This window comes from Myotis brandtii, unplaced genomic scaffold (assembly GCF_000412655.1).
Source record: "Myotis brandtii unplaced genomic scaffold, ASM41265v1 scaffold441, whole genome shotgun sequence".
In the NCBI taxonomy this organism is placed as follows: domain Eukaryota; kingdom Metazoa; phylum Chordata; class Mammalia; order Chiroptera; family Vespertilionidae; genus Myotis; species Myotis brandtii.
The window spans coordinates 3,191,412-3,212,844 of NW_005366873.1; the positions used below are offsets into that span (position 1 = coordinate 3,191,412).

The 21,433-nt window shown below is 41.8% G+C and overlaps 1 protein-coding gene across 3 annotated transcripts in view; it reads left to right on the plus strand.

The window, feature by feature from the left end:
- The window catches only part of GPAM (glycerol-3-phosphate acyltransferase, mitochondrial), a 61,073-nt gene that overhangs the window by 18,445 nt on the left and 21,195 nt on the right, over positions 1 to 21,433 (plus strand). For 2 of the 3 annotated variants that reach the window (XM_005874535.2, XM_014546395.1), the window contains 6 exons: positions 11,199 to 11,329; positions 12,283 to 12,405; positions 15,024 to 15,097; positions 17,352 to 17,465; positions 19,559 to 19,705; positions 20,579 to 20,675. In XM_005874535.2, the coding sequence (XP_005874597.1) occupies positions 11,228 to 11,329; positions 12,283 to 12,405; positions 15,024 to 15,097; positions 17,352 to 17,465; positions 19,559 to 19,705; positions 20,579 to 20,675 (657 nt within the window). In that variant the 5' untranslated portion in view covers positions 11,199 to 11,227. Of the gene's footprint in view, positions 1 to 9,698; positions 9,764 to 11,198; positions 11,330 to 12,282; positions 12,406 to 15,023; positions 15,098 to 17,351; positions 17,466 to 19,558; positions 19,706 to 20,578; positions 20,676 to 21,433 lie in introns of those variants that run through there. The other variant, XM_014546396.1, reaches the window with a different exon arrangement.

Below are 21,433 nucleotides of genomic sequence, written 5' to 3' on the forward strand. Positions count from 1 at the left end.
AACTTTAAGGGTGCATATGATTTCCAAAGATTTTAGGACAAGTTCTTTATCAGAATTCAAGCTCAAAGACATGGGATCTCTCTTTTGTTCTTAGAGTCTCTGCAAGAAGAGACTAACATCAATTATAATAGCTACCATTTAGTAAATCTCACCAGGTGGCAGGCACTGTGCTAATTATCTTTTATACCTTATTCCTTTTACCTCAAAATAATTCAATAGGTAAGTGGATATTAGCAAATCTTAGGGGACCAATGGGGGAACAGAGGAGGACATTATCTGTAATGCTTTCAACAGTAAAGATAAAATTTTAAAAATTAAAATGATATAATTTGGGCTCAGACAGGTTAAATAACTTGCCCAGGGTCACAAAGCTAGTATGTGAGAAAACTAAGGTTAGAACCCAGGGCAGAGCCCTCACACATTCTGCTAAAAAGACTCAGGATTATCCACTGATGTTCCAATGAGCAATTCAGTATCCCATATGAGTACTCCATAGAGTGGGGTTTCACATTAATATATGCTTTTTGGGCCTGGGATTGGATGGCCCAGTCCTAGCTACCAGGCTCCCACTTAAGCTGCCATATATCAGTTATGTGTTTGGACTCTAGAGTCAGATAGATATGAATTCAAATTGGAGTTCTGTCTTTCCCCTACCAGTTCCTCTCCCTGTGCCTCAATTTTCCCATATGAAAAATGGGGTCAATAATAGTTCCTAGTTCATGGAGCTGTTGGGAGGATGGGCCCCTCTTTTGCCTGTTTACTCTCAGGTCTACTCCCCACCCTTCCTCACCCTCTCTATGTCTTGGGGGGTGGGAGTGGCCTAACCCATACTTTAGGTTACCTTGTTGTTTGCTTCAGCCAATCAGAGGGCCTGGCAGGTGATTGGCAGGCAGAAAAAGGGAAAAGCCTGGGAGGGTATAGCCTTCTTTCTCAGGCTATGTCTCCAGCAGTGACAGTTCTGTGCATTCAGCCCGTTCTGGGAGGCCCCTCTCTCCTTAGTCCCAGCTGTCACCTCAGTGGCTCTGGCTCCTGGCTCTGTTAACAACCTGGGTTATCACTCCAGCCCTGCTGGATGGTAGTGACCCCACTACTCCAGGAAGGGTAGTGATCTGTTGTTGCTAATCTCTGGGCTGCCCCATCATCCCCTTTCATTCTTTCAGCTCTCCCAAGACTTTTCTAAGTAGTCCCACTAGGACTGTCTGACATGAGTTATGTTTTCCAATTTGTGCCAGGGCTGGTAGAGAGGATTGCTTGAGATCATGCCCATAAAGTACTTAGAACAGTACTTGGCATAGTAGTATAATATGTGCTCAGTAAATGGTAGCTTATACGATGGCTTACTTCCCTCTTACCTAGATTCTCTGCTGATGCCAATCTGTCCTAGGCAGACACCTGCCTACATCGTAGCTCCTGAGTCACTGCCCACTACTCCTCCTTGTTCACAGGTCTGGGCTTCTGTTTAGATTCGCCCTTCTCTAATATTTACAGGGTAAAGGGCATGGACATTCCTCCACAACATTTACTACACATGTTACAACTTTATTTTTAATTTTCCAAACTTCTTACTATAGCTTAAAAAGCCCTGCTTTATCTGGCCCATCTGGCTTCCCAACTCTTCTCTCTGCCACTTTCCTCTTCCTCCACCCGCTCCCACACTGTTCGGGTCTCTCTGCCAACCTCTGTCCTCCCTTAAGCATTGGAAGGTGTAGTTTCCTCTTTTTGGAAAGCTCTTTTCTGGGTTTCTTTCAGGGAAGGCGCTTTCCCACACCCCTGCCTCTATGTTTGAATGGAATGATAAGATCTGAAGGCTTTCCCACACCCTTTGTAGCCATAAGGTTTCTCTGCACTGTGAGATCTTTCATGTCTTTGAAGATGATGGGGACATCTGAATGCTTTACTGCATTATTCCGTTGATAGGGCTTCTCTCCTATGTGGGTTCTTTCACACATTTGAAGCAAAGTTGAAGAACTGAAGGGTTTGAAGCCACATGCAAGTGTTCCCACATTCCTTACATTTATAGGATTTTTCTCCATTGCAATTTATTTTATGTTTTCCAATACACTGGAGATAACGGAAGCTCTCTCACATTCCTTACATATGGTTTCTCTCCATATTTCTGATACTCAGACGGCTTGTCTCCAGGGTGACAACTGTTTTGCCTATTAGGAGATAAATAATGCATGAAGACTTTCCCACACACACTGTAGTCCCAGGGTTTTCTTCTTCAGATAGAGATGTGGAATAAGGCTGAAGATTCCTTCCCTGGCTTTTGTACTGATCTTCAATGTCATGCTCATCCCATATTTTACCTGTGGAGGCCAGGTTCCTGGCAGTTTCTGCATCACATCTCTGTGAATGTTGTGTTTTCAATACCATTCAGTTCAAAATACTTTCTAATTTCCATTCCTATTTCTCCTTTAAATCATGTTATTTTTAGAAGTGTGCTCATTTCCAAATATAGGTGGATTTTCTGGATACCCATAAGTTACTGATTTCTAATTTCTATAGTGATCAGGATATATGTTTTATATGATTTGAATTCTTTAAACCTACTGAGACTTGCTTTATGGTCCAGAATATGGTCTACCTTGGGAAGTGGTCTGCGTGCACTTGAAAAGACAGATGTTCTCCTGTGGTTGGGTGCAATGTTCCTAGAGTGCAGTGTGTGGTGTAGGGTTCTTAATGTCAGTTGGGCCAAATTGGTTGATAGTATTATACATATTTATTGATTTTCTGCCTACTTGCTGTCAGTTACTGAGAGAGGGGTATTCAAATTGCTGTTAATAATAATTAATTTTTCTATTTCTCCTAGCAATTCTGCCAGTTGATAGAAACATCCACGATGAGAGAGCATCATTGATTGGCTTCCTCCTACATGCCTCCTACTAGGGATCCAGCCCACAACCCGGGCATGCGCACTTGACAGGAATTGAACCTGGGACCCTTCAGTCTGCAGGCCGACACTCTATTCACTGAGCCATACCAGCTAAGGCCAGTATTTTATTTGCATATACAGAAGCTCTTTAGATGCATAATGTTTAGAACTGGTTTTCCTCTTATAGATAGACTCCTTTATTATTATGAAATGATCCTCTTTTTTTAATGGTCCTCTTAGTTTGGGGTGATTATTTATATGCTTAAATTTAAACCTACCATCTTTCCATGTTTTCTCTGTATCCCATCTATTCTTTCTTTTTTAAAAATCCTCATATACTGCCTTCTCTTATTATTATTACATTTATTTATTTAGAGAGAGATAGAGGAACAGAGAGAGAAACAGACTTGTCATTCCACCTATCCATGCATTCATTGGTTGATTCCTGTATGCGCCCTGACTGGGGATTGAACCCACAACCTTGGCACATCAGGACTACACTCTAACCAACTTAGCTACCCAGCCAGGGTTACTGCTTTCTTTTAGATTCAAAAGAATTTTTAAAAAAATGATTCTACTTTATTTTCTTTGTTGATGTATTAGCTATAGCTCTTTGTTTTGCTTTATAGTAGCTGCTTTAGGAGTTAGAGTATGCATTTTATCTTATTACAATTTACCTTCAAGTATATTGGGCCACTTTATGCTTAGTATAAGAATGTTACAACTGAATACTTCCCCCTTTCTGGATGTTCTGCTGTCATTGTCTATATTTTATTTCTACTTATGTCATAAACCCCATAAAATATTGTTTTTAATTTTGCATTAAGCAATTATCTTTTAAAAGAGTTTTTAAAGGAAGAAAAACTTTCATTTACCTACGTATGGGTTCTTGAGATCTTAATTCCTTTGTGTAGACCCAGCATTCCATTTGATTGTATTTTCTTTCTACCGGAAGGATTTTCTTTTAACATTTCTTATAGTGTCTGCTAGTCATAAATTCTTTCAGCTTTCGCATGACAGAATACGTCTTTATGTTGTCTTTTTTTTTTTAATATGTATATTTGGGGAAAGAATTCTAGGTTGACAGTTGTTGTTGTTTTTTTAGTATTTTAAAGATGCTGCTTCACTGTCTATTTGTTTGCAAATTTCAGATGAGAAGTCTGATGTCATTCCTTTTGTTTTGTTAATCCTTATCCTAGGTTGCCTCCCACATGCACCCCACTGGGCCAGGGATTGAACCTCCAACCCAGGTACATGCCCTTGACCGGGAATCAAACCCGAGACCCTTTGGTTCACAGGCAATGCTTTAACCTTTGAGCCACATTGGCCAGGGCTTAATGCCATTCTTATTTTTGTTCCTTTGCACAGTAATGTATCCTCCCTCCACTATGACTGCTTTTAAGATTTTCACTTTACCACTGGTTTCAAGGAATGTAATTGTGATGTTCTTTGGTGTGGCTTTCTTCATGTTTCTACTTAGAGTTTGTTAAGCTTCTTGGATTTGTGAGTTTATGGTTTTTATTAAATTTGGCAAGTTTTCAGCCATTATTTCTACAAATATTTTTTTCTGTTCCTCCTGACCCCTCCTATCATATTCCTCCTTTACCTCAGGGACTCCAATTGCATGTTTATTAAGCTCACTGATACTGTTTATTTTTACTTTCATTTTTTTATTCCCTCTGTTTCATTTTGGATAGCTGCGCTGTTTCCAGGTTCCTTAATGTTTTTATCAGTAATATTTAATCCGTTGTTAGTCCCATACAAGTGGGGTTTATGTGTGTTAAAATCTCAGATGATAGTTTTATAATGTCTAGATATTTAGTTTGTGCGTTTTTTGTTTTGTTTTGTTTTAGATTTTCCACATCTTTACTTAATGTGCTCAATCTTTCCTCTACTTTCTTGGACATATAGATTATAATAATAAGTCTTTGTCTACTAATCCTATCATTTCTGCAACTCTTTCAATTGATTTTTCTCCTCATTATGGGTTATTCTTTCCTGCTTCCTTTTGGCATGACTAATAAATTTTTATTGGATGTTAGGCATTGTGAATTTCACCTTGTTGGGTACTGGATAATTTTGATTTCCTGTAAGTATTCTTGTCCTTTGTTTTGGCACATTTTGTTCTCAAAAAGGATTTGATCCTTTTGGGGCTGGCTTTAAGATTTGCTAGGTAGGACCAGAACAGCATTTCCTCTAGGGCTAATTTTATCCCACTACAGAGACAAGATCTTTTGAGTCATCAATGATGAGGTTTTCTAGTCTGGGTGCCAGGATCAGGCCCCATTCCTTATCCTGTATGATCACTCTGTTCTTCCACTTTGTTCTGTACTTCCCACTCTGGCTTGTGGGAACAGGAATTAATTCCCTGCCTCATGCAAGCTCTGGTGTTTGTTCTCTTTCTCTGTACGGGTGGTTCTTTCCCTGGCCTTGGGTACCTTCCTCACATTCATGAGCTAATAAGGTGAAGACTGGAACAAGATCTTCTGCGGGTTTCCAGAGCTCCCTCTTTCTCTGTATAGCTGTCTTCTCTCTGGTAGTCTACTCCCAGCTTCGTCTGCTTTGGCTTCCTGGTCTCCTACTTCTGTCTCAACTCAGGGAGTCTGCCTAGTCTTGGATTCACCTTCTCTGCACAGCAGCCTGGCAACTCTCTCTAAACCAGCGGTTCTCAACCTGTGGGTCGCGACCCCTTTGATAGTCAAACAACCCTTTCACAGGGGTCGCCTAAGACCATCGGAAAACACATATATAATTACATATTGTTTTTGTGATTAATCACTATGCTTTAATTACGTTCAATTTATAACAATGAAATTGGGGGTCACCACAACATGAGGAACTGTGTTAAAGGGTTGCGGCATTAGGAAGGTTGAGAACCACTGCTCTAAACGGTAAGCTGAACCAATCATGATGCTCACCTCATTTCTTCCTTCTCCCTTATGGATGAGTGTCCTGCACTGCTGCCTGTTTTATTTATTTTGCCTGTTTTGTTGTTGTTGTTGTTTGTTTATTTGCGTATTTTATTTGTTTTAGCAGGAGCGTAAACCCAGTCCTTCTTGCTCCATCTTGGCTGGCTGGACTGGATTACTTTAAGTTCTTGTGGTTCAGTTGATAAGACAGATTGCCAAGGGTGTCACTTGTTCTCAGAAAACACATTAATTACATATTGTTTTTGTGATTAATCACTATGCTTTAATTACGTTCAATTTATAACAATGAAATTGGGGGTCACCACAACATGAGGAACTGTGTTAAAGGGTTGCGGCATTAGGAAGGTTGAGAACCACTGCTCTAAACGGTAAGCTGAACCAATCATGATGCTCACCTCATTTCTTCCTTCTCCCTTATGGATGAGTGTCCTGCACTGCTGCCTGTTTTATTTATTTTGCCTGTTTTGTTGTTGTTGTTGTTTGTTTATTTGCGTATTTTATTTGTTTTAGCAGGAGCGTAAACCCAGTCCTTCTTGCTCCATCTTGGCTGGCTGGACTGGATTACTTTAAGTTATTGTGGTTCAGTTGATAAGACAGATTGCCAAGGGTGTCACTTGTTCTCATTAAATAACCTGAAGATCTGCAATCCACATCTTCTGCAAGTGCAGCAAACCCTTGTGCAATCGGTGTTACAAAAGAGTCCTACAAACGAGCTTCATGTAAGGCAATCTAATTTTTCCTTCTGGCTTGCCTTTTAATTCCTGCAATGTTTTCTCTGCTTCATTTCTCATTACTTTCTCTTTAGCAGTGAGTCAAATCCTGAGGCTTTTCTCTGTGCCCCCCCCCCTTTTTTTTTCTCTTTTCCGTTTTTGGTCAGGTATCAGTAATCTAGTCAACACAGTCCTGTGTACTTAGTTGTGTGCTTGGAGCTAAGGTGCACATGGGGTTGATAAAAACAGTGTCTTTAACTTTAAGAAATATAAGAATAACCACACCTACTGTTTTGAATTGTTTTTTAAAAGGGCCACACCTTCATTTTTGGCTCACTGTTCTATGCACTGGAAGGTCATGGACTCCCAGTCAGGGTACATACCTAGGTTGTGGGTTTCTTTCTCACATCAGTGTTCTCTTTCTCTTTCCCTTCCTCTCTCTCTAAAATCAACATAATAATAATAATAAAGTTTGTTGCTACTACAAAAACTAACCGACAAATAAACAAACAAACAAAAACAAGAAGTCCACACCTGCATTTTGGAATAAATTTAGAAACAGAAGTAGAAAGTTCAAGATAAGAAATTCCCATTTTTCCTTCTTGTTCCTCAGCTTCACCAAGTTATTTATTGAGTGCGTAATACAATAAAGCACCTTAGTGTTACCTACGAGACTGAGGCAAGTCGCTGACACTGATGATGAGTTTATTATCTTGTAGAATGACACAATAGATAAAGATCCAAGGTGTGGTACCACAGTAAATCTGTGAGACTTCACAGGAGAGGATCATGATGGAGGGCTGGAGAGATTAAGGAAGCCTTGGAGACCTAGTTCAGGAGCAACAGAATTTAGGGGAAAGTGGTGGCATGAGCCCAGTTGTGAGCATGAGTATCCATGGTGTGGCTAGGGACAGTCAGAGAGGGTGAAGTAAGGGACTGCTGCTGGAGAACAGTGGGGAAAGTGGAAGCTTATCTGTGAATGCCTCACCTGCCCGGCTCAGGCATTTGGACTGTCAGGGAGCTCTGAGGGGTTTGATGGGTGGCCATGGACAAAGATTGGTTCTGAGGAGAGGATTAGGGTTAATGTGTGCAGAGGAGGTGAGGACTGGTGGCAGAGGTGTGAGGGCAGGGCTATTTCTCAATCATCTTTGTATCCCCAGCTGCTAGTTGAGCTTGAGCTTGCCGCCTAAGTGCATGTAAAAGGTCATCTTTGCCCTTCTAACTCCCTAATGCCCTGCATACCCACCGGCCTTGTCTATGGCAGACACACACTGTGAAAGAACCTCTTCGTGCCCGCTGGTACTTTGAAGGGCCGAATGTAGGCAAACTTGGATTCAGACTTTCCAGTCTTTTTGTTTTTAATTCCTCATTTTCTTCCTTTAAGGAAAAGGCACTTGGCCACTATTACAGAAATTACACAAGGGGGCCATTCCCAACCCCCACCTGCCCCATCCCTAATAAATTCTACATCATCTTAACAGATCTCACCAGGCAGACCACGCATGTACACAGAAACCCAGGCGCACACACACTCCCAGCCCAGCCTGGTGGAGACCCCAGATGAGCAGGTGACAGGACGCACACTTAGGTACACATGTGCTCACGTGGCTCAGTGCGTGGGCAGAATAACCACTGGTTTGGACATCCCCACACCCTCCTCAGCCACAGGGATCCACACCTGTGCGCACACACTCCTTAGCCACAGGGACACACACCTGTGCGCACACACTCCTTAGCCACAGGGACACACACCTGTGCGCACACACTCCTAGCCACAGGGACCCACACCTGTGCGCACACACTCCTCAGCCACAGGGACACATACCTGTGCGCACACCCCACTCAGCCATAGGGACCCACACCTGTGCGCACACACTCCTAGCCACAGGGACACATACCTGTGCGCACACCCCACTCAGCCATAGGGACCCACACCTGTGCGCACACACTCCTAGCCACAGGGACACATACCTGTGCGCACACCCCACTCAGCCATAGGGACCCACACCTGTGCGCACACACTCCTAGCCACAGGGACACATACCTGTGCGCACACCCCACTCAGCCATAGGGACCCACACCTGTGCGCACACACTCCTAGCCACAGGGACACATACCTGTGCGCACACCCCACTCAGCCATAGGGACCCACACCTGTGCGCACACACTCCTAGCCACAGGGACACATACCTGTGCGCACACCCCACTCAGCCATAGGGACCCACACCTGTGCGCACACACTCCTAGCCACAGGGACACATACCTGTGCGCACACCCCACTCAGCCATAGGGACCCACACCTGTGCGCACACACTCCTAGCCACAGGGACACATACCTGTGCGCACACCCCACTCAGCCATAGGGACCCACACCTGTGCGCACACACTCCTAGCCACAGGGACACATACCTGTGCGCACACCCCACTCAGCCATAGGGACCCACACCTGTGCGCACACACTCCTAGCCACAGGGACACATACCTGTGCGCACACCCCACTCAGCCATAGGGACCCACACCTGTGCGCACACACTCCTAGCCACAGGGACACATACCTGTGCGCACACCCCACTCAGCCATAGGGACCCACACCTGTGCGCACACACTCCTAGCCACAGGGACACATACCTGTGCGCACACCCCACTCAGCCATAGGGACCCACACCTGTGCGCACACACTCCTAGCCACAGGGACACATACCTGTGCGCACACCCCACTCAGCCACAGAGACCCACACCTGTGCGCACACACTCCTAGCCACAGGGACACATACCTGTGCGCACACCCCACTCAGCCACAGAGACCCACACCTGTGCGCACACACTCCTAGCCACAGGGACACATACCTGTGCGCACACCCCACTCAGCCACAGAGACCCACACCTGTGCGCACACACTCCTAGCCACAGGGACACATGTGTCCCTCTGGCCTGTCCCCCCCGAGTTCCCGGGGTCCCTCTGAGAAATGGGTTCCGGCTCGTGCCGGGGTGGGGGTCGGGGTCGTGCTCTTCCGGGAGACCAGGTGGCGGCCAGGCTTCCTCTGTGGACTCAGTACCCTACGCCCCTGCATGCGGCGCGGGGGCCATGGCTTTGGCGTCGGGGCAGCCCGGGCGCTCAGAGGGGCAGGTGCTGGGGCAGTCCGACCCCAGGTGAGCACTGACTGACTGAGTGGACTGGGCGCTCGCTGTGCCAGACGCTGTGCAAGGCGCTTGGTGTGCCTTTCCCAGTCCTCCCGGCCGTCCTGGAGGTAGGAGCGATCACAGTGCACATTTTCCAGGCAGGGCACCAGGGCACAGGAGTTCACCAGCTTGTCCAGCGTCCCCCGGGGGAGGGGGGGTTGAACGCGGGTATGTTTCACTTCGGAGCTGCGTGCTGCCCCTTTCGGAACCCACAGTTGGCTCCCCACAGTCCCCGTCGTCTGGCACCTCCGGATTTTTTTTTTTTTAAACTTTTCGACCTTGGATAAACGCTGAGGGCTGGGAGGAGCGAAGGGTAGACTTCCTATTGGCACAGATTCTCCCTCCTCTCCTCGCCCTCTTCATTTTCTCAGGCAGCAAAGGGCTCCCCCTGTCGAGGGCTCCCCCATCCTGCACCTGAAACTGAGAGCTAAGTTTTCTAAGCCCGGACAGCTTTCATGCCATGTACATTGCTTTGCTAGTTTCTCCTCTCACCCGTCGTGTTAGATGGTGTTCAGTTGTTAAGGACGCACGTAGTAGTTATGCAGAGGATACCAGGTACCGCAGCAAACCCATGTGGGGATTATCCAGAAGTCAGAGCGTGGCCTCCAGGGAGCCCTGTTAACCTGCAATCGAGCTTTCAAGGTTTTGAAGGAGTAATTTAAGGCCAGGTAACAAATAGCCAGAAGTTATCTGAAAATAATTTCAAAGTTACGTTAGAAAGTTTTTATATTTTAGATTACTGTCTATGTCAGTTTTGTTTAGTCATTCAGTGCTCGTGAACATTTTTCCCATAGGGTAGGAAAAAGAAAAATCTTGTTGAAAAGGGTGAAAACGTGTAAATCAGGTTTTTCAAATAGGGTGGTTTGGTTTTAGAGCTTTGTAAAGTAAGTATTTCATTTAAGGTGTCAAAAGAAAATTAAGAGCTTAATTCAGTTTAAGTTGGAAACTTTAGGTGACTACATTGCCTTTACCCCTTTTGCATTACTGCATAGTATGTATGACCTAAAATTCCCAGCATGTCATTTAAAAAATGATCTCCTTATATGTGTACATGTAATTTATATTTAATTCATTAAATATGCCCCCGTCCCCCAGGAACTATTCAATTATTAACACAAACAAAATAATTCTTCGAAATAAACTATTATTTACTCTCACAAATTCATAGCTGTTTTGTTTAGGAAGTCTAAAGATACAAAGATGGATTGTTTTTAAATCAAGGCTGCCTAACTGAGTTCATATAAACACATCCATGTCCGCTTTTACACTTTGACTGAACCTGGTGGAAGTTTGCCAGTAGTTCATTTGACATCCTCTGATGGAGCAAAATCATGTAGAACAAGCATGCCAAACTCAAAGGCTAACATGGGGCAAAAAACGAGGCATGTGGCCTGCAGGCCATGAGTTTGACATGCTTGATGTAGAAGTAAGACTTCTGAGTTCTGGTATTTACTGTCTGGATTCTTTATTAATTGAAATGGTATATATATATGTTTTCTATAGCACATGACTTAGGAGTAACACTTTGTGACATGGAGGAATCTGCACTGACCCTTGACACGATAGATGTTTCTTACCTGCCAAGTTCATCAGAATACAGTGTTGGCCCTTGTAAGCATGCAAGTGAGGAATGGGTAAGTTTAAGATGCGCATTAAAAGCTGTCAACCTAAAATGCTCATTTCAGTGTTGTTTGTGAAGGTGGAAATGCTGGAGCCAAGTTAATATCAATAACTGGGAAGAAAAAATTGGGTAAAAAATTTAACTACAGACATGTTAAAAAGCAAAATTCTTCTGCATAGGGGAAAAAACCTACTCGTAGTTATTTTGGGTGTTGTAATTATAAAGCTGGTCTTACAAATGTTTCAATATCGATTTTCCATAATTATACCTAACAAGTATAAATTTTGTGATGGAAATAAAGTTTATTTAAAAAAATTAAAAATAGGAAATAAATTTTAGTATGAACCCAATCCAAAGGGCATACATTATCTTGTATTGTTTTCCCTATTTCAACTAATGTGGCATGTTTAAAATATTTCTTGTTAGGATAAAGGAGTGTTCTGTAAGTGTACTTGTCTTTTATTTAAAGTAAAATATTTTAAGCTGTATTGTAACAACCTGCTTACTATGTAAGGCTTTGGTAGTTCTTTTGTGGGAGTGTGTACTTTAAGAGAGAGTAAGATTGACTGATGGGCTAAGCGCCAAGTGGGTGGCCCAGAAGTGCTTTATACAAGATTGACTGATGGGATCCAGGAGTCTGATTTTATTCATTCCGATACCTTCAGAAGCTGTTTGACTTTTTCCCAGCTTTCTTTTAAAACCTTGAATTCTGCTGTGAGTGAATCATAGTTTTTGCCAGCTATTACTATTCTTAGGTGCTCAGCTTTTGCTCATGTTCCAAGTGTTGATCATGGAGGGAGTACCTTGAATGAAAATCACTGTGAGAAACACATAATTATGCCACTGCCCAAAGAAAAGTATGTTATCCGTTTCTCTTCCATCTGAAACATCTTAGTTTTAGAGATCACGTGAACAAGTATAATTTTCTTGCCATTTAGTGACCAGTTTTTCCTTAATATTTATTAGGGTGAATATGGTTTCAGATCTACTGTCTTCAGATCTGCAACCTTAAAATGGAAAGAAAGCCTAATGAGCCGGAAAAGGCCATTTGTCGGAAGATGTTGTTATTCCTGTACGCCCCAGAGCTGGGTAAGAATGTTATTGCTTGTTGACCTTTAATAAACTCTTGAAATATCTGGCATAGATCTCCAACTTTGTGTGAATTTGGTATTGGGCAAATACCAAATAGACTTCATTCATTGGTGTTGACTCAATTTTTCTTTCCATTCATATATTCATTAAATGTTGGTCCAGTAGTTGATGCTAGGAGAGATTTGGGTTCTTTAGTAATTTTGGTATGGCTTTAGGGGAAGAATTGATGTTACTTTAAGTTAACTCTTCCAAAGAGTTTGTGGGAACCTTCATGTAACTTCTTCAGCCCTGTGGCTCTGCTGTACTCTTGCTACATTTCTATTTCGTGCTGATGGGGGAAGGGTGTCTGTTGACTCTGTGATAGTGAAGAATGGTCATTAAAAGCTTAAGTAAAGACTTAAAAAAGAGTGTGTACAGGCTTGTTGTTTGTATTTTGGTGAAAAAAACAACAACAAAAGCCATGCAAAATCTTCTACATTACGGTGTGGCTGTCATTTCTCAGCATTTATTTGAGAAGAGTTGATCAGATGAGAGGTATGCTTCTGATGTCATTGTGCCAGAGGGATTAGTTAGCACAGGATGGTAGAATCTAATGTGGCCATGTCCTAAAGTAGTAGAGTTACCTATTAAAAGGTATACCTGGATGTTAAGCTCTGTCTGAGATGGGTCAGTTATCAGGACATAGAAATTCTGCCATTTAAGGGCTTGTCATTTATAGAGGTTGCTTATAACCTGTGTGAATTTTCTACTCAGGAATGTCTTGTCAGGAAGTAGAATTCTGAGTCTAGGATAAAGGGATTTACTAACCTAGGAGACACTCATGTGGGACCCAAGCAGTTTATATTAAATTAGAGGCCCAGTGCACGAAATTTGTGCATGAGTAGAGTCCCTAGTGGCTGCCTGCTGCTGGCCAGGGTCTCCCTTCCCCCTGGCTGCCTGCTGTTGCCACTGGCCAGGGCGGGGCCAGCTGGGGGGAGGGGTTGTGGGCGGTTGGCCGGCTGTCCCTGCCCCCTGGTCAAACTCCCAGTCGAGGCGACAATTTGCATATTAGGCTTTTATTATATAGGATATTTAGGTCTACTCAAGAATGTCTTGATATAAATACTGTTCCTTTCAAATCACAGGTGTCTTGCTGCAAGAATTTGGTAGCATTGAAGGATCATGGAAATTTCTAGACCAGGAATAATGCCATTCAAATTAATAGGCCATAAAGATTTAAATAGAATATCATGTGCCTTTTCAGTTTTTAAAATTTAGCATCTCATATAACTCTAATTTTGAATGCTTAAAAGACCAAAACAATACCTTTACTCTAATGTGTTATTAAGTCAGGAGAGTATAAGAAATTATTTGGTGGTGGTGATGGTTTGGGGTGGGGAAAAGTGAGTAGTATAAGAGATAATTGATTTTTGCTTAATCATAGTACCTGAACTTTAGGTACTAGAGTGCCTAAATATAGAAGCTGAACTTGATCTTAAAATTCTTCCATTACATGTTTACTTAAAATAGTTTTTGGTTGACAATATTTTTATAGTAATTTTTTTGTATTTGCTACTCTTTCTCTCAAGTCCTATTTTCCTTTTCTCTAAAGCGATTTCACTTAGTACTTTTACATGTTTTATTGAGGGTACATTATGCTTTCTCAGCATTTATTTGTGCAAAGTGTACCTTTTGTCCCAATTGATAAAGTTATAGACTTTTTCTTTTCAGCAGTTATTTTTGGATTATCTCAATGATGTAAAGAGAATGACCTTTAACCACATATTATCTCATTAAGTGTAATAAACACTTTAAGGGAATAGAGAGACTCTACTCCTTGGAGCAAGATCTAGGATTGAATCCTAAACTTCTGCCAGCCTCAATTTTCCTGTCTGTAAAATGGGGATAAGAATTCTTATGTGTCAGGATTATTAGGAGATTTAGTAGTCTAATAATAACTATATGTTCCTTTTTTGTTGTTAGTAATTTTATTTGCAGAACAATCACAGTTTTATTTCAGTGACAGAGCATGTAGCCAATAGTATTGATTATAGCCTAATACATAAAGTGTCAGTACCAAGATATAAAGCATCTCCTAGGCACATTGTGGAAACCGGCCATGAATCACTTCCCTTGAACATCAAAGATTAAGTCCACATTTACATATGAAGGTATCTGCTCACTTGGCAGTTTTCAAATACAATTAGTAGTGAATCTCCTGTTGAGTTTGGAACATATGATATATTGGTGCTCCAGTAGGGGGAAAAATTCTAATTTTCCTATTTTGCTTTTTTTTTTTTAGTTTCCTAGTTTTGGGAACACTGAAATCTCCAGTATGTCTGTCAATGACTTAAGCTATCTGTAGCTTCAACTGTTTTGGATTGGAGGGATGGGAGGCAAGAAAGGGAGAGGTGCTGTTTCCTTTGCACGGTGTTAAGGATTAATTTTGAATTTGTGACCTTCTTTAAAGGCTAAACGGTACTTTTCAGTAAAACAGTTTTTCTTCAATATTTTGATTTTGAAGCAATGTCTAACTTTATGCTTGAATTTTGAAAGTTATCAAGTGCTAGTAATGTGAGCTCTTCACCAGCAATCCAATTGTATATTTATGTTTCTGTTTATTTTGTTTTACATAGGATAAGTTTTTCAACCCCAGTATCCCATCTTTGGGTTTGCGGAATGTCATTTATATCAATGAAACTCACACGAGGTAAAAATAAATTTCTTTTACTTCTAATACATCTCAAAAAAACCCCAAAAAACCTCTATAATAAGTAATGCACTATAAGATGAGTCTCATTATGTTTTTGAGAGCTAATAGAATATGAGCTTCTGACATAGGTTTTATCTAAAATTTGGAAACAATATAGTCACCTGACAGACCTATAACTATTACCACTGCTGTCCTTACATAATAAATATTTTCTTGAGCATGTAGCTATCACTTATAGCTTTCTCTGACTTACTCATTTATTGAGTTTGCATCTGAAGTGTTCCAATTGTGATAAAGATTTGTCTGAGGAGAGGTTTATAGGTTTTAATGTCTTATTGATCTATTATGACTATTTTATACTTAAAAAAGGAATAACTATTTTATACTTTAAAAAAAAGTATAGCCAATCTAGAGTTTTAGGATATATTTTCCTCCAATGTGCAAACGTTCTTTGATTTATTAGCTTAAGACTTTACTTAGAATTCTTACTTCCAAATTCCAGGCAAGTGGAGATAGGCTGTTAGGCAGCAGAGTGAGAGAAAAGAAAAGAGGCTTTGTTTTATGTGAATCTAGGCTAGGGGATAAGGAAGGAGGGTGGAAAGGTTGTGTGAATGTCTTTGAGGCATGAGAGGAACGGCAGCCAAAAATGCTACCAGTTCTTCTAATTCTAAGAGTAAATGCCTGTCGTAGGGAAGCAGTAAGCTCAGGTGATAAGAAGTACTTGAATTTTTATGAAAAACTGAGCCAGGAAGTCAAATACTCAAATTTTAAGTCTTTCTGCTCATATTTTGATGATGAGATCATAAATGATCATGACATGTATATTTAAGATTTTTTTTTCCAAATAGAGCTGAAGTCAGGGGACATATTTTTTCTCATTCCCACGCTCCCCATTCCTCTTGCCCTCCCCACCCCCCCAGTTTAAAGGTGAGAGGAGAGATCCTGGTTCATTGGTTTAAGATCCTAAGAAAAGAGATCTCATAGGGTCTCTTCTTTATGTAAGTACACATTTAATCTAGAAAGCCAAGGGGTCCATCTGTTGCCCTCAGTTGGAGGCAGTTAAGAGAAAGTTATATTGACAAGGCAGAATGAAACTTTTCAATGTGATAAGCTGCCTGTGCAGTTGAGTTGGCTATTTAAATCTTCTCTGTGTTACATGAAGCAAAGTCTGAACGGTTTTGCACACGCATGTGCGCGCGCACACGCGAACACACACACACACACACACACACACACACACACACACACACAAAGCTTTTAGTCTATTGAAAAGGGATTTCATAGAGAGGTTAGACTTTATACATTCCAGTAATAATTCTGAAAGTTTTCATTGAAGAAAGAGTTTAGAATTAAACACTTAACATACTGGGCCAAGTTTCCAGAGAATTGAGACGAAGGAAGGGAGGAAGAAAGAAAGAGAGTTGGAGGAGCATGTGCCTCATAAACAGTTCTCCCTCAGATGACTTTTCCTCCCTCGAGGGCCTTTTGGTTCTTTTCAGAATGGATGGATTTATAATTGAAATCTTCCATTTACATCAATATCATTACGGAGGAAATGATAATGAGGCCTTATATACTCAGTAGGAATGGTATCAAATCATTGCATAATAAGAGTTTGTAGCATTCTTATTCTGAGATACCTGTGCCCAACTCCTCATCCAAATAACACATAATCATTTTGAGTAATCTGTTCTATCCCTTAGGTATGTTGAATGTGTGCGTGTTTTTTTATGTGTGTGTGTGTGTGTATGTGTGTGTGTTTTTAAAGACTAAGAAATTCTGGCTTCATGAGCCTAGAATACAACTTTAGAAGAATTACTATAACAACAATAACAAAAAATTAGCCCTGGGTGGTATGAAAACTTCCGAATTATCTTTTATAGCCCATAGCTATAGCTATAAGCGGTATAGCAATATAGAGCTTAAATATTTGCTTCTTTGTATGGGATTAATAAAGTAATATATTTCTGTTTCTTTTGCTTATATATTTGGTTTATTATTTGGCATAGTAACACGATCTAGGCATTAATACACAAATTCCCAGTTTAAATTTTAGCTGAGAGCACATGAAAGAAATCGGGAATAAAATTGTCTGAACTTCTAGGGAGAATTTGCTACAGGAGAAGCCCAATCCCGGGAGTGGATGGAACAAGACCTTGTTTTTACAGGAGAGAGACCACTGTGTACTTTAAGCAGCTTGTTTTAAGTGTTCCTAGAGTACTTCTCTGCTAAAGGGTTTTTCCCGTTGCAGGCACCGAGGATGGCTGGCAAGGCGTCTTTCTTACGTGCTTTTTGTTCAAGAGCGAGACGTCCATAAAGGCATGTTTGCCACCAATGTGACAGAAAATGTACTGAACAGCAGTCGGTAAGGGCAGGGGCACCTTGGTAAAGGGGAGAGGCGTGGGTGGGTGGCAGGAGTGGGAGCCAGGAAGTAATTTCCTTTATTAACCTTTAGTGCCTCTGGGACTCTGTCTCCAGAGACGTTTGCATTTCCAAGTTAAATGTTAAGCTCCACACGGAAACCAAGGAAGACAGAGCAGGTGGTTTTGGTGGGCAATGCCCTGTGAGAGTGGCAGGCTTGTTTTATGGGTTAACAAGTGAATGGGTTTCTAACACATGAAAGCAAGTTGGAGTCAGTGGTGCACATAACTTCCAAAATTTTCTGTTAAGTATTCTATAATATGAATGTTTAAGACATTGCATTTTCTATTTTGTAGCCAAAAGAGAAGCAAGTCTGATATGTCTGTCAAACAGTTATTGTGTACTTAGGCAGAAACTTCTGTACTAGAAAGTCATTGTTAGCATAGCTGGACATTCGAACTCACATACCTGTTACCCAGTGAGGAAACCAAGATACTGTCTGTGCTCGTGGAGGAGCTTGCTTGCAAATGGAAGAGACTGGCTGGAGCTCAGGTGGCATGGGGAAATGAATCATGTGGAGATCAGGCATTAGAGTATGGGGATGTGGAAGAAGGTTGGTCTCTGCTCCATATGGTTGGTGTGGCCCATGTTCCACATCTCCCTGGATTTGGGTAGCTGGAGATAGGGGTGGATTGAAAGATGCTCAGCAATGCAGACTCTGTGGTGTGGTTGTTAAGGCCTGAACAGTGTGGCTCATAATAGGTATTCAGATATTTATTGAATGAGTGAATGAATGAATGAATGAATGATGAGTGACTGAACAGTTGATAATGGAGATGTAATAATCATGTCAATTACTTGTGAAAATGTTCCTGGCCAGATTGAAATAAATGCTATTCAAAGAATGGACTCAGGGCACATTAATGTTCTGTGGGGTTGGTCTTTTCATATTAATGAATTGTGGGGCTGTGTGGAGTCTAATATCGGTAGCAATGGTGGGAGAAAACACAGTTATTTGAAACTCCCTTGGATTATTACTCTGTTTTCTAGGTAAAAACCTTCAAGTATGTTTTATTCTATGCAGGTATTTTGACTAGTAACTAAAATGTCAGAAGTGATTTAAGGAGGTTTAACCTCATGCGTTCTCCCCTACGTCATGTGGGAGGTTTATTAAACTGGATAGAATCTTCCCCTTTATCTCACTGCTTATTGTTCTGTACTGTTTTAATCTTGAGCTTTGCCTTTTTGAACTTCAATATTTATGTCCCTCTTGCATCCTTCCTAGAGAGTTTTATATATGGTTCTAATAGAGTCACACTAATGTGAATAATTAAGCCCTCAAAAGTAAAGTTAGACATTACTTGACAGTGAGTTTTGGATGCCTCTGAATCATATGCCTCAATGGGTAATCTTCCTTTTTTCTCTTCTGGGGGTGCTACAGCTTTGTGTCTCCCCCAGCACAACTGGAACATTCAAATTCACATAGCTGTTACCCAGTGAATTTGAATTAAATTCCTAAATAGGCTTTCCAGAGTCCTGAGGGGTTCATTGCTTTAGGAATATGATAGCCTTAATATTTAATAGACAACCAAAGAAAACACTTCAAACTTGAGCTTATTATTTCATTAGAGGCCCAGTGCACAGATCCGTGCACCGGTGGGGTCCCTCAGCCTGGCCTGAGCCCTCTTGCAATCCAAGACCCCTCAGGGGATGTCAGAGAGCCGGTTTTGGCCTGATCCCCGCAGGCCAGGCCGAGGGACCCCACTGGTGCACAAATCCATGCACCGGGCCTCTAGTATGCATATAAGATCTTTGGTTAATCTCTTCCCATCTTCTCTCCTCCCCGCTTCCCTCTGAGATTCATCAGACTGTTCCATGTTTCCATGCCTGTGCATTGAGCGTCTGCCCCCTGATAGTCAGTGCACGTCATAGCTAATGGTTGAACGGTCGCTTAGGATTTTATGTATATAGATGTTGCCACACATTAAAGAGGAGGTACATTTTGTTTTGTGACTTACAGCTATGGTTTACAAAATGCTAAGTACAGAATATAGTACAGTATCAGATACATTGTCTGTCTTTCCACTTCCAAATCAGAGTGCAAGATGCCATTGCAGAAGTGGCTGCTGAATTAAACCCTGAGGGCTCTGCTCAGCAGCAATCCAAAGCCGTCAATAAAGTGAGAAAGAGAGCCAAAAGGATCCTTGAAGAAATGGTTGCCACTGTCTCACCAGCAATGATCAGGTATTAAAGGCAAGGCAGAAGGTCTCCAACGAGAACCATCTGTTATGAGAAAACGGTGGAACCATGGGACTTCCTCTGGGTCCAAGATGCTTTAACGTAGTCTGATGTCACACCCAACTCTTTATATTCTTATTAGAGGCTTGATGCACGAAATTCATGCAAGAGTAGGCCTTCCTTCCTCTGACTGCCGGCACCGGCTTCCCTCTGACAGCCGGGACCTGGGCTTCCCTTGCAGCCCCGGCTTCCTCCGGAAGGACATCTGGTCTAATTAGCATATTACGCTTTTGTTATTATATATTCATCTTTTATGGATGTAGCACGGTGGTTGGCTTTAAGGTGCTTCCGCCTCTGTTAATTGAAGCAGCCATTGCATTCCCGCTGATACTTGCTTTCTAGACTAGGTGTGAGCCAGGTTTCACATACCCGTATCTAAAAGGGAGTGGTTTTCTGTTGTTCTGCTCTCTGAAATACTCGCATGGCCATTTGCTTATAAGGTCTAAGTCAGGGGTCCTCAAACTACGGCCCGCGTGCCACATGCAAATACAAATATTCTATTTGTTCCCGTTTTGTTTTTTTACTTCAAAATAAGATATGTGCAGTGTGCATAGGAATTTTTTTTTAAACTATAGTCCGGCCCTCCAACGGTCTGAGGGACAGTGAACTGGCCCCTGTTTAAAAAGTTTGAGGACCCCTGGTCTAAGTGTTAGGTGAAATGTAAGATTTTAATCCATAATAAATGGATACTTTTATAAGTACCACATATGTAAAGTTAGCTGTTGAATTCCACAATTCAGATACACAGGCACACAGAGTCACTTACAAGCACTATGTACACACACACACACACATGTTTAAATTTGTTTCTACTTTCAGACTGACTGGATGGGTGCTGCTAAAACTGTTCAACAGCTTCTTTTGGAACATTCAAATTCACAAGGGTCAACTCGAGATGGTTAAAGCTGCAACCGAGGCAAGAAACATGGGACTATGTCATTCCATCTTCTCCATGTTTGAAGAGTGATTTTATGATTCTTTTGAAATTGTTCCCTTGCATACTGTTGTGCTTTCCAACCCATCTGGGAGATTTCCCCCAGGACGATAACCGCAGAGCTGTGTGTGCGAGGGGCAGTGGGGCAGCGGAGGACCTGCCAGCCATGCAGGATTCCTTTAGTAATTACCTTGCAACAATTCTGAATCTTAGGTAGAACAATCCCTATTTTATAAATGAGGAAATAAAGGCTCAGATGGAGTAAGAAATTTTTCCAAGTCATGGCTAATAGGTGGCTTGCCTGGGATTTCAGGTTGAATCAGGCTTGACTCCGAAACCTGTGCTCTTGCCTAATGATGAGAGCTGCTCTCAGAGACATGTGGGCTCAACTTGAACTCTTTTCTTTTAAATTTTTTTAAATTGATTTTGAGAGAGTGGAAGGGAGAGGGAGAGAGAGAAACATAAATGAGAGAGTGAAACATGGATTGGCTGCCTTCTGCACGCCCCCCTAGTGGGGATTGAGCCTGAAACCCAGGCATGTGCCCTGACCAGGAATCAAACTGGCAACCTTTCCGTGCATAGGATGATGCCCAACTAACTGAGCCACACCAGCCAGAGTGCAACTTGAAATTGTGATTACTTTTCTCCTTCTCTAATATCAATAATATTTCCAGTATTCTTTCAATTTAATATTTAGCTAAAAACAACTACAAAAAATAGTAGTTGTTTTTGTATATATA